Consider the following 13,553-nt stretch of genomic DNA (forward strand, 5'->3'; position numbering starts at 1 on the left):
ATTGGTACCTAAAATTCAGGAATTTGAAGTCAAATTCCATATATTAATCTCAGAAATTAGAAGACTATATGCAGAAAATGAGATTCCTCTTGAATCCTAAAATAAGACACCCAATATACCATGTTAAGTATGGAAACAACGTATTTTCTTCCTTTCATAACATGATAGTACTTTAAAAAGCAACTGAGAAAATAGCAAAGCTGTGTACCGAGGAAGAACTCTTTGTTTATTAGGCATAGCTGCCAATTTTTGGAAAAAAAAAAAAAAAAAAAAGACTCTCCTGATTTTCATTCCTGTTAGTCTTACAGGCAAGAAAGTAAAAGACAGAGCGTGACCCTTAGAACCTTCTTCCTCTGATGCATCAGAATTATTTGATGAGCCTGTCTGCACACTTAAAATGCCCATGGGTTGCACTAAGTGCCCAAGTTGCCCTTAAGAATGGTCATTACTCAAAATGATGGGTAAAAATAGAAAAAAAAAAAACCCACCCCAGTTTGAATCCTGTTTCTTAACCCAGTGCTGCAGTTATAAGTGGACCATCAGCTAGATGATGATAGAGGGAACTCATTTGAATTGCTTAAGCAAGTTACCAAGAGCCTAGGACATAAAAGCAGCAGAAGCATTGTGAGACCATATTTCCCCAAAAACAAAATAAGAGCTATTGGAAAAGGTTCAGGGAACCAGTTACCTCTCATTATTGTAGAACATCCTAAGGGCCAAATTTTCAAATATATCTAGTCAAGTAACAGTCCAGATACACAGAAAATTCCACTAAGCACTTAATCTTAGGCATCTAACTACTGGGGGAAGTCTAGACAGCTTGAGGAAGATAAGTGGTTAGAAAATTCAGCTACTCTTTTCTGACATACAGGAGCAGAATCCATATCCTTGGGGTTCAGGTAACAAACAAGAAAATAGTTGACGGAACAACAAGGCCCATGTAGCAAGTGGATAGACGGAGCAAGGATGCCTCGACAGGGGAAAAAAAAAAAGAAAGAAGAGGTTTTATTAGATGTCTGTGGCTAGACAACATAGTATCCATTGTAAAATACCTGTTTGGTCCCCAAGAGGCTCTAGTCCAGAAAGAGGGGCTCAGGAACAGTGACAGGCAAAGTCAGCTAGTACATTCTGAGTCTCAGTTTTTACTAGTTGAAGACATGCCCTACTAGTAGCAGATCTTCACCTTGTGCCCTGTGGCCATTTCCCACAATGCACTCTCAGGACTTCAGATAAATTTTGCTTCCCAGAGGTGGTTAGACCAAGTACCACAGATTAAAAATGGCTGACAGGAACTGGGAAGCAACTAGCTTTTGGAAAGAAGCATGAAAGTTCCCTAAACATAGGGGACTTTTACATATGGCTTAACCCAGCCAGTAAGATCCAAAGGAAAGCTATTAACATTTTCCAGTCTAGAGAGGTAGTTAACTGTGTTAGTCTGAAGTCAGGAAGAAGGAAGGTCAGAGTGGTACCATAGGGCACTTTTACACATACTTTGGGATGCAGCACCAGGTGCTTTAATTAGTGAGCTGTGCCGACTGAAAAAGAATGCCCACGCATCATGTGCATCAGTGTCCCCACACTGAAAAAAAGTGGTGGCAGGGCACTTTGAACTAAAGCTCATTGAACACGTTTTATTTCAAAGTGCCCTGCCACCTTTTTTTCAGCTTGGGGATGGTCATACACATTATGAAGGCGGCTGGCAGAGTGCATTAAAATTTTCTTGTTCCAAGACTCAAGTAAAGAGAGTCTACTCCAATGTGCTGGATTTCCAGCATGTCAGAGCAGGCTCCCTGCACATCTATAGGAGCCCTTGGGAGCCTGGGAAGGGGCAGGGTAGGGGAGCCAGCAGGAAGAACAGATGGCAGTACCCATCATCTTGTCACTCTCAATGCCAAATAACTGTACTTCTACTCCAAAGAGCAGAACGTACTCTGAGCTTTAGGCAACCTCTCAGCCATCAGGTATTTTAGTCTCACCAAGTGAGCTGAAGGTGTGAAGACAGGATGGAAGCAAAGCCACGTTTCTCCAGGGCTGCTAAGAAGTGTCCTTTTAAGGGCAGCTTATGGGAACAGAACGATCTCTTGCAACTTCCATGTTACTCCCCACAGTCTGGAATGCACTGCAGGTAGGGAATTGGGGATTGTAAAAAGGAATCTTGTCCCGACGGAGTGCTTGAAGGGAGAGGCTGGAAATGGAATATGCATATGATGAAAGCTATCACTCTCCAGAGTCCCTCGAGGAATGTGCCCTGCACAGCAGACAGTTGGACAATTGTGGGGAAGGAAATACAACTACACCCTAAACTGTGTCGGGGTGTGCCTCAAATCAGTGCACAGCTTTGGCACGTGTGGTGTGACACTTTATACACAGCACATGCCCATCCAGCGGAAAGCAACCATTGTCATCAGCTTCAATAGACAGAGGCTTCCCGCAGTCCTGAGGGGAGAAGAGGACAACACAATGGTCAGTGACGGCCAACATGAAGGTGGATACAGTTCACTGAACACCCAGAGCGGGGGGGGGGACAGGAAGAGTGGTAGAAACCTTAAAAATCACCTCACACTTGTAGCACTTCATGTGGAAGTTTTTCTCCAGTGCCACCACACGGACAGTTTCATCCTTCCCAGGTTCTGGCATGATGGGCTCAGCACAAACCGAGCAGCGAGGGGCATACTTTCTACAATACATAGGAAAGGAGAAAAAAAAAAAAAAGACACTCACAACTCCAGATTTCAATAAAAGTTATGGGACAGCCTTCCCACCAAGGACTTAGCTAAATGAAGAGTGCAAGAAATAAGTGAGGAGTCTGGTTGTCCTTCGGCAAGGCCAGTTACATCAGGTGGCAGTGAAGTTAGCTTTCCTTCCTTTGGAAATAATGACTACATGTGCAATCTCCTACCTACCTATGGTAGTCATCCACACAATGGGGCTGATTGGCCTGGTCCACAATGAAAGAAGTGCCCTCAAGAGGGCAGTGGCACACCACACAAGTGAAGCACTGAGGATGATAAGCGTTGCCTGTGGCCTTCAGCATGCGGTCTGTAATCGTCTGTTTGCAGACACTGCACTTCTCCAGGGTGCCCTGGGGAGAGGGAAAGGTGATTCAAGACAGGACCAGCCCAGCCCAGCCCAGCAGTACTGCTACAGGGGTGGCAAAATAGACAGATAAGGCAACCTCTCCTTAAGCAGCCAAGTGGGGCACAGTTGGAGCAGCCCAGACAGAGGCTAGGCTCACCACACAACCAGGCCTTCTGCCCACTCCTTCCTGCCTATAAGGAGCCCCACCCTGATCTGCCATCCCAGGAGTCACTCACAGCATAGCACTCCTCACAGAAGGGCTTCTCATCCACATTGTAGAACTGCTGTCCCTGCAGCTGCTTCTCGCACTTGAAGCAGGTGAAGCACTCGACATGGAAGAGGCAGTCCAAGGCACGCACAGCTGGCTGAGTTCGTGACAGGGGCTTCTGACAAAAACCACAGAGCTCTGCCAAAGGGAGGGAGAAGAGGGTGAGATAGGAAATAATTGCTGTCACCCCAGGTGCTACACTGGGGAAACATGCGTACACACACCTACCAGAAGTTGAAGCTTCCACCTGTGGCGACTGCTCCATGTCCTTCATGAGCTTCTGTGTCAGCATCTCTAGCTCTTCCACCTCCTTCATGGTCAACAAAGAGTTCCCCCTGGGAGATTCAGAGCCAGTGCCTCCAGGGATTCTTGGCTATGGGACAAGAAATATTCAACCCTTGACAGCATGTACAGGTAGGTGGGGAGGCCTATGTTTTGTTCTTGCCCTTTATAGTGACTAAGGAATAACCTCCCACATCTTTTGCCTATTTATCTCCCCCCCATGTGAACAAGTGAAGTCCTTTCCACAGCCCTTGCCTGGCCATTGCTGTTCAATAAATCAGAATGAATTTCCTCTGCCATCCTTCTCCCTCCCACCCCCAGGGATATACTTTCTGCTATAAGCCATGTGGAATGTAGCACTCCTTACCTTGTCACAGACAGCAGCTGGCTGTCCTGTGGGACGCAGCTTCTCCTGTACTGGGGGTTTGTCCCGCTGCTGGGCATAGGCAAAAGTAGGGGGCTGTGGCCTTGGAGCTGGAACCCTAGCTGAGGGGGCTGTGAATCGGGTCTGGCCAGGAACAGTAGCATTAAATCTCACGGAGTTAGGGGGAACACCTGGAGCACTAGCACTTGGTTTGGATCCAAGTTTGGGGGAGCTTACAGTGGGCGATGGGTTGAATTTAGGAGCAGGTTGGGCTGGTAAAGGAGAAGCAACTGGGGCTGGTACTTGTGGCTCTGTGGCTGGGGATTTTCTGCACTGCACTGGTGCTGCCCAAGGGGTTGAAGCAGGGGCCACGTCCACCCCAGGAGGTTTAGGTGTGAAGCCTCCACTGGGTTTTGGTGTGATCTTGGGGGGGAAAGAAGCAGGAACTGGAGGATCTTTCACTGCAGACACAGTTTCCACATGGCTTTTAAGGGCAGGTGTTCTCAGGGGAACTGCAGATCCAGGAGATGCCTACAAAAAGGGAAGAATGGTGGGGGAAGGAGGAAAGAAAGGAGATAGCATGTCATGCTAGCAGTTGTCTACCATGCTTTGGGGGTGGGGGGGTGGGAGAGAAATAAATAGTAAGAGAGCACACGCGTACACTCCACACCCTCAGCATGAAGTACACAGGAAACTGTGCCACTTCCTCTCTTCATGAGGCAAACTCATATGAAAAAACAAAAAAATAATCCATTCCCTCAGACTGCTGGGGGCTAAAACAACACCCCCACGAGAAGAGCCCTTCTTTCTTCTGTACTCCAGCCCCCACCTCTTCTATCCAGAGGTTCTGACAACCTTGGTATAGGATTTACGTTTTTTTGCCCTTCTCTCTGTATCCTCCCCCTACAGCTGGGTTAGCTACTTCCAACTGAGACAATATTCATTCAGCCTCCCATTTATATTACAAATCAAACCAACTGGCCACCCCTTCCCTTCACATCTGATCCATTCAATTCAATGCACCATGGTACAGCTCACCCAGGACTTGAAAGGGTCATTCTTCTCCATGTCATCCAACATTGAGGACAGAGAGTCAATCTCCAGATCTATGCTGCTCACCTTCCCACGTACCTGGGCCACCAATCATGCAGAAGGAAAGAACAGAGTATATTGCAGGGACCACCCCAACATGAACTGCCACAGCCCTAGGTGCATCTCCTGCCCTGTTATCTGCTGCAGTGGAATTTTGTGAGACTAGGCTCATGGCACAAACCTGAAGCTGGTTCAGGTGATAGGTGGGGATTAGGCACATGGTCTCCAAGCACTGTGATCAGCTAGGAGTACACATTCCAGGTATATTGCTCCATAGCATGTTTTCAAGTCATGCCTTCCCCAGGAGCAGAGCACTCTGTTCTCTGTCCCAGTATCTGCAGTGACAGAGCTCTGGACCCCTCCCACTCTCAGCATCTTCCCACTGCTGAACTCTGCATGCACATAAAAGCTGCCCCAATACTAGGCAATACTGTCTTTTAACCCACATGCTTAGACCAAAACAAGGAACTGAACTAGTCCATCTAAAACCATAGACCAACTGTGGTTCTGCTCACCTGTGGGATGGCTACTCCAGTCCCAAGGCCCTCAGCCATGGGTGGAGGAGGAGAAGGAAAAACCTCCTCTGGGGCTGGAGGGAATGATTCTTCAAAGGGTGGTGGTGGAGGAGGAGGGAAAGCACTGTTTGGAGAGAGTGCCATCTCCTCTCCCAGAGGGGGTGGGGGTGGCAGCGGCAATTCTGCAGTGAAAAAGAAAAGGAGAAGGTTTTGGTTCTCTTCTACACTTCTTCAGTACCACTCATAAGAGCAACCAGAGTACTCTCCAGACCAGGAGTAATAGTGCTTTCCAGGCTAGAGTCTTTAACCCCACAACAGACATGCCATCACACAAGGACGGTTCCCCTGCTCCCCACTCAGCCTTGAATTGCTCACCTGGGAGAGGATGCAAAACAGCATGCATACAAGCCAATGCAATTGGCATCTTACTTTTTATTTGCCAAGAGAGGGAGACATGTGGAGCCAGGAAGAAAAGAACAAGCCAGAATGCACAACTCAGAGATGCCTTCTAGAATGGAGGGGTCTCTTAATTCTAGTCTGGGCCCTTCCTCCTAATGAATCTGAAGCATTGCCAGTGCAGTTTTATGTCCAATTAATATTAAAAATGGAAGGTACAATGGGCCAGCTTCAAGAGGTGATCTGGCATGGCCAGGCGGTTAGAACATTTTGCTAAGAAACAGAAGATGCAGATTCAAATCATGCTGGGCAGGCACTTCCAAATTTTAGCCTCTGGCCCCCCCCCCAAAAAAACCAACAAACAGAAAAATTGGAGAAAAAGGTCCATATAGCTGTTTGAACTGGGGGAGGAGGGAAAGAGTCTTATAAAACTTTTGTTCAATCTTAATTAAAATGTGCCATTACAGGTGCCTCACCATAAGGTGTTATAATGTTCCATATATAGAATCTAATTATTGGAGGGTTGTTTTTAATTCAACCCTCCACTGCTGGCAGCGGGGGTAGGTGGTGAGGTTATGTCAAGCAGCTTGCCCCTTGCTTGTACATGCCCCCCTGCCATCCCTCCCCTCCACCTCTTACCCCCTTAACCTTACTTCTCCTTAACCTTCCCCCTGCCTCCACTTGCTCCTTGCTCCATGCCAGTGGACTCCAATCCCATTCTAATCTGAGGCAATGAGCACAGCCCCAGCCCAGCCCCTGTAGCAGCTGTCTGGACTGCATGCGGCATGCCACCACAGCAGGGCTGGGTTGGGGCTGTGTTCAGAACAACCTGCCAGTACAGAGCAAGGGTAAGAACAGGGGAGGGAGAGGGGCAAGCAGGACAGCAGAGGCTGCGTGGGAGGGTGGTGGGGGTGGGGAGATGGCAGGGTGCAGAGGTGGTGAGCAGCAGCTGCAGCTATGGCTACAGCCCTGACTCTGGGTAGGGACAGGAACCCAAGCCACAGCAGCAGCCTGCCTCTTTACTGCCCTCATAGCCAATTCTACAATGAGCGACACCTCCCCCTCCTTGTTAAAAGGCAGGGAAAAATACCTAGCCTTACAATCAAGTAAATATAGTACTTGAATACTAGAATATGGTAAGAATACTAGTGAGGAGGCACAATCATTATCTCCCCTTCACCCCTGCCTTTTCTATTGGGAACACCACGCTATGCATCTTAAGACCAGTGATGAGAAACATTTCCCTCCCCCCGCAATCACATCCCCTCCTTTACCACATTCTGGTATTGTGGTACTCGCCCCAATGCTAGCACTCTTCATTTTTTGGTTCAGCCCTACACAAAGCACATTTGAGTTCTCGATGTACACTGCACTCTCACATATAGATAATGTGTCACAGACTTCACATACCTTCAACAAGCTCAGGTGTAGAAGCTGGTGGGATCTCCCCCACCTTCCCTATTTGGGCACGTTGTGCACCAGCCCCAGGAGGCGGTGGCAGAGGTGACTCAGAAGGACCAACAGGTACAGCTCCCCCATCTTTGAAGGGGTTCACTTTGGGTTTGGGAGCAACCACAGGAGCAAACTTCTTCTGGGGGTTGTAGAAGGCAGGGGTAGAAATATTGATGCTGACTGTAGAGGTCATACGAGTTCCTGGGGGACCTGGTGAAGCCATCTTGTTAATGGCTATTCAGCACCTGTGGGAAGAAGGCAAGAACAAAAGAGGCACAAGATGTCAGACATGAGACTATAAAAGAGAAATGCAAAGGAATGTGAGGAATGCACAGTAGGAAACCAACAGGAATAAGGGTTGTGTGTGTGTGTACACATATAGGTTCAACAGAGGCATTAATAAATCTTGGGGTACCCCTTGGGATTGGAATACAGCAAAAAATGAGACTCTTAAATGAAAAAGTATACAAAATGAACATGACCCCAACGATCTAATTTACTATCTTCACTCAGGGATGGTATAAGGCAAGGATGACTATCCAAAGCAAGTGACATCCCCTACACCTCTTCCAGTACAGAGAAACCGTCAACTCAGTGGCTGTCAACTGGGGGTATGTGTATCCCTAGCAGTACTTAAAAAGGTCATAGGGGGTATGCAGTCCTAATGAGGCCGATGAATGCTGCCTGCATGTGCGCAGCTGCAGCACAGCATGCAGGAAGCCAGGAGTTGGGAGGCTGGGCCAGGGGCTGCACAGCCAGCATCCCACCCCACCTCACATGCAGATCCAGGGGCACACGCCCCACCATGCCCTCCTGGGGTGCGTGCAGCAGCGGGAGCCACCCCACCCCTCCCTGGACAAGCCAGCTCATCTGGGGGAGGGGGCAGGTCCCGCTGTTGCATGCGTCCCAGGAGGCATACATCCTGGGATCCGTCTGCAGGATGGGGCTGGGGCTGGGACTCTTCTTGGCAGGGGCTGGGGGCTGTGTTGGGCTGTGCTCTGAGCCAGGTGGCAGCAGCACTGGAAAGGGGCTATGGAGAAGGGCTGCAGCCACCCCAGATTTTGCCATAGCCCCCACAACCCTCCTCCCAGCGCCAGCGCCACCCACCCCGAGTGCAGCGCAGCCCAACCCCTTGCTGAGAAGAGCCTGGCTCAAACCCCAGCCCACAGTGGCAGCCTGCCTTGCCCCACATGCAGATCCAGAGGTACACAGCCCCACCCCCCACGCAGCTGAGTCCTACACCCTGTCCAAGCAGCCCCTGCCCCAGCCCCATTTCCTCCCCACCACTGGGCCAGCCCACCCCGAGCACGGATCTAGGGGCACATGCACCCATGACCTCCCAGGTTGTGTGCACTGGTGGGAGCCACCCCCACTTCCTGCACAAGCCACCCATGGCTCCATCTGGCCCTCTGCTCCAGCTGTGTAGTCCCAGCCCCACTTCTTCCCTCACTGCAGACGCCTCAGTCTGCCCCCCCTTTAAAAACAAGAAAAAAATATATAAGAGGGTACCTGAGCTGGAACTTTGGAAAAAAGGGGTACACTTGTTAAAAAAGGTTGAAAACCACTGCTTTAACCCTTTGCTGAATGGCATGAATAAAGATACAGTACTTACAAATCTAAACGGCAGGAAAGAAACCCAGGAGAACAGAGTTCTTGGAGATGCCAACCTTCTGCAGAGGGGCCAGCAGCCCCTTGAAAAACAGCAATATTTGCATACACCAAATCACAATGCTATCCATTTGCTCCTGTATCTCTTTTCCAGACACAATACCTACCTCCCTTTCATCACAACCCCCCCGCCCCAAACTTTTACCTCTAGGCCCAGTTTTCTCCAGACAGCTAACAAAGCACAGACAGCTGCAACGCAAGAACAGAAGAAAGCCTAGGGGATTTCACAGCACAACACATTCCTCAGACAAAGTCTCTGTCTTGCTCTCCTGCTCTGATGGTTTTGCTGTCCCCGTCACTGCGGTACTAGATAAGAGCTCTTACAGCATCCTTACTAGCTGCAACAACGGGCAGTCTGTCCCGCCTCCTCCCTTTCCTACAGGAAGTGACTTCTTGATCTAGCCAGCCTCACTGACACTCTTGGAGTCACTCCCTCCCAGCCCCTGCTGCACAGATGTTGTACTAAAGCCAGCTCATTCCACTTCTGACCTAGCCTCAGGGTGCAGCAAAGTACAGCGCTGCCAAAATAACTTCTTTTGTTCCACTGTATGCTCACAGTTATGCCAATGCTAATGTGGCATGTGGCTTACCTCAGTCAGCTAGACCAGTGTGCCACAGCAAAAGTGTGCCATCAGAAATGAACAGGTGTGCTGCAGAATTTTCCTATGGCAATGAGCTATGATAAGTATAAGGATGGGGAATGCCTCAACAGGTGTGCTGAAGAAAATTTTTATTAATAAAAGTGTGCCTTGGGCTGGAAAAGGTTGGGAAACACCGAGCTAGACATATCTAGTGCTGGTATAGGAACTCAGCTCTTTAAAGAAAGGTGGTTGGGGCGGAATCTCTTCAGAAATAAAACATTCCCCTTAATCTTTCCATGAACTAATTTATCATCTTTAAGATATTTCCAAACTCAGCATAATCAGTACTGGAGATTCCATGATAAGAGTGCCAATTTCTAAAAAACTTCTCATCCCGATATTCAGCCCACAGATGTTGCCTGCACTAAAAGTGCCAGCAGCTCCAAGTTCCACCAGTACGGCCTTAACGTCAGTACAGCCTAGTACCCACGTACAGTAATACTCTTAGCGGTGCACAGGCAAGCATACTACCAACCTTCAAAGTCAGCTGACTTTGGATAAGGCACTGCTTTGGACAGTGTTCCTCCACAATACCAGCCCTTTTTCAGTCAGCATGGGCAATAACCGCAGCTATAAACAGTCCCGATGCTGAAAGCAATCCTCAGCACTGCTGTCCCACTGATCATCCATTACTGATGAAGCCTGTATAAGTGGCCAGAAGCTAGTGATGTGCCCAAAGTTTCCAAACTGTGGAGATGCCATGGAGGTGGGAAAAAAAACGGAGCGCCCCAGGGGACAAGGAGCAAGCTATAAACTGTTAGAGCAGTAGCTCGCAACCTCAGGTCGCAACCCAAATGAGGTTCGTGGGGGCAATGCCAGTGGAGCTGTACGCAAAAGACGAGCTGTGCCAGGAGCTCCCCTGCACTTGGGGTGCTGTTGCTGCACTCTGCTCCCAGCAGTGGGTCACGGCAAAAAAAAAAAAGTTGGGAACCACTGTGTTAAAGGATGGTTTCAGGTTGTATATAAAGAATTTCTTTACAGTAAGGGTGACCAGAATCTGGAATAGACTTCCCAAGGAGGTGGTACAGTCCCCAACCTTGAAGATTCCCAAGAGGAGGCTGGACAGACACTTTGCTAGGACCATTTTTCTCAGCAGTTCTCCTGCCCAGAACAGAGGGGTTGGAATCAATGACCTTTCAAGGTCCCTTCCAGACCTTAATTTCTATGATTCCATGATTTTGAAGTTTGCCTTTGCACTCAGAAATTAGGGGTGCATCAATAAAGACTTTTTGGGCAGATATCGATGGTCAATTAAATGAGCCATATCTGCTGATATTGATCCAATTGCCAATATGCAAGCCAGGCAGCTTGGAGAGCAGCATCCAGCTGCTAAGTCTATTAGGGGAAGGGCAGATTGAGGCCCCCATGGTAAGGCAGGAAATGGGGCTGGGGCAAAGAAAGGGGTAAGGTAGGTGCTGCCCAGTGGGCAGGGGGAGGGGTGCAGGACAGAGCTGCTTGTCCAGGGGGTGGGGAGGCCAGCTTCCACCGCTGTGCGTGCCCCTGAAGGAGGCATGGGGAGCATGTACCCGCCAGATCTGTGCGCAGGGCAAAGGCAGGTTGCTGCTGTTGGCTGAGGCGGGGGCAGTGCTGAGCTCTTCCCAGCAGCGGGGGTTGGGCTGGGGCTGTGTCTGGGCTGAGCAGCAGCAACACTGGGAGAGGGAGTTACAGGGGAGCTATGGTGAATTTTGAGGCAACTGTAGCTGTCCTGGCTGGGCAGCACCTGCACCAGCCCCCTCCCAACAGACTTACCAGTCGGACACTGCTCTCCAAATTGCCAGGCTGCACTCCTGGCCGTGTGCATGCTGTGGCTGTGCACATTCATGCGGTATTTAAATTGGCAACATTAATTGGCCACATCAGCCGAAAAAAGCCAATTGTCAATTTTCCTTTTATCAGTGCCTATACAATAGGAACTGATACATCAGTGTGCTTCTATCAGAAATGTGTCTCATTCCTTCATCCATTCTCCTCCAGTGATGGAACTATTTCTATCTGGATAATTGCTTCTTTCTACAGTCATTAGCCGAAGGCAACAGCTAGCTAGCGTGGCCAAGTTACCAAAACCCAGGACCCACTTCACCCACTATCAAACATTGGCACTATTAAAGTTTCTCAGGGTCCTGCAGAATACCTCCATATATCTGAATGAATATTACGTTCATTTATTGCAAATCTCCTGTATAAGCAAACATATTGCAGAGCCCACTCAATGATTCCTTCAGACCTATGTATTCTAACTCCAGCAGACGTCCTCTTTCTGAAAGATTCAGAGTCCTAAGGGCACTGCTTTTCCAACACTCTGGAGTCTGCTGTTGGAAGAAAGGGGAAAAAAATTACACTCTATCCTCCCACACAAGCCAATCCTGGAAACAGCTTGGTCAGGGGATGCTTGTCTCATTTCTCTCAGTTGTGGTTGTGTGAAAAGGAAGCAAAGGCACAGGACAGGATCTTCAGTGGCAGCAGACATATCCTATCTCAGAAACCTTAACTGATGAGTATAGATCTTAAGTGATGGATAGAGATCTTGATCTTACCTACAGTTTAGGCAAATCATTGGAGTTTATTTTGCCTTTGCTAGGTTAAGGCAGGACCATTACCATTACAATCTTATCTTGCCAGGTAGAAACTTACAGGCCAGGAGTCGGTCACTGCCCTGATTGTACTTGCGCATCATCATGGGGACAGTCTCCACAGAAAGGATTCTGGGACATCACCTGCTTCATGCAGACACCTTGGATTCATTACCTGCAGCAGTCTCATTCTCCTATATACCCAAGCAGCTCCTTTCCCTACATGTTCTACTTAGATCAAAGCTTCTCTCTATTCACAGCAGCTGCCTTTGCCTGTCCTAAATGTTACTTACAAAGTGATCTATCCTGTCTGTTCAGCCATCACCCTACGTGTCAGAGGAAAGTTAAAAAAAGAAAAAAAGTGGGGCAGCCAAGGGACAGCTTTCCCAAACAACTTGCAATAGAGTGCTATCCATGCATATAAAAATTGACAGAAAGGTCATGTCAGCAGCAGAGGCCCGATCCTAAATCATCATGCCGCCTTGCTATTAGCAGCAACATTTAGGAAGCCCAGCATAAGTGTAGAGGAAGGCACCACCAAAGCCTGAGGCAAAGGCTACCTCCCCCCACCCCACCAATGACCTCTCTACACACCTGGAACACAAACTGCTGTCTGTCCTGCTGGCCACAGATGCATCGCATACACAGAAACAACCCAGTTTAAGGAAGGGGCTCATTTGTGAGCAAACCAACCCTCAAGTACAATAAAACCCTGAGCTTGAAACCTTGCAAGCACCTGAACCTCACAGGCCAGTCTCCACACTCCCCCATGCTCCCAGGGGGAGGAGGGGCACCCCCAGTGTCCTCCTAGTTACTTTTTGCCTTCCACCAGGGGAAGGACATCTCATCTTTAAGTCAGGCAAAGGCAACGCACACAATCCAATAACCCATCTCACGATTTAACTCTGGGCTCTGCATGCAGTCACCCACTTCCTCCGGTGAAAAGCAGCACAGGGGAAGTGCCCCTACAAAAACCAAGTGAAAGGATCAGCTGGAAGCAGGGCCACATTCACTTCACCCTCCCCCCCGCCCCGTCCCACGGGTCACTCCTGCAGAAAATAAATAGCTTCGCCGGCAAAAGAGAAGAAAGTCTCGACAGCAGCCACACACCCGCTGCAGGCCAGCACCCGGCACGCGGAGGGTGCCAGGCAGGCCCGGAGCGACGCTGCCACGCGTGTGGGAGACGCGGGGAGCGGGCCAGGCCCGGGGGGCTCCGCCTGGGCCGGG

General features: G+C 49.2%; 1 protein-coding gene across 2 annotated transcripts in view; it reads right to left on the reverse strand.

The window, feature by feature from the left end:
• Positions 1 to 1,948: 1,948 nt before the first annotated feature.
• ZYX (zyxin) overlaps positions 1,949 to 13,553 on the reverse strand; it is an 11,973-nt gene continuing 368 nt past the window's right edge. The window contains exons 2-10 of one of the 2 annotated variants that reach the window (XM_019548494.1): positions 7,406 to 7,692; positions 5,600 to 5,781; positions 5,031 to 5,123; positions 3,996 to 4,523; positions 3,575 to 3,719; positions 3,315 to 3,487; positions 2,904 to 3,082; positions 2,557 to 2,677; positions 1,949 to 2,436 (exon numbers count right to left, since the gene is read on the reverse strand). In XM_019548494.1, the coding sequence (XP_019404039.1) occupies positions 2,326 to 2,436; positions 2,557 to 2,677; positions 2,904 to 3,082; positions 3,315 to 3,487; positions 3,575 to 3,719; positions 3,996 to 4,523; positions 5,031 to 5,123; positions 5,600 to 5,781; positions 7,406 to 7,670 (1,797 nt within the window). In that variant the 5' untranslated portion in view covers positions 7,671 to 7,692 and the 3' untranslated portion in view covers positions 1,949 to 2,325. The remainder of the gene's footprint in view (positions 2,437 to 2,556; positions 2,678 to 2,903; positions 3,083 to 3,314; positions 3,488 to 3,574; positions 3,720 to 3,995; positions 4,524 to 5,030; positions 5,124 to 5,599; positions 5,782 to 7,405; positions 7,693 to 13,553) is intronic. The other variant, XM_019548495.1, reaches the window with a different exon arrangement.

This window comes from Crocodylus porosus, unplaced genomic scaffold (genome assembly GCF_001723895.1).
Source record: "Crocodylus porosus isolate Cpor-Errol unplaced genomic scaffold, CroPor_comp1, whole genome shotgun sequence".
NCBI lineage: Eukaryota > Metazoa > Chordata > Crocodylia > Crocodylidae > Crocodylus > Crocodylus porosus.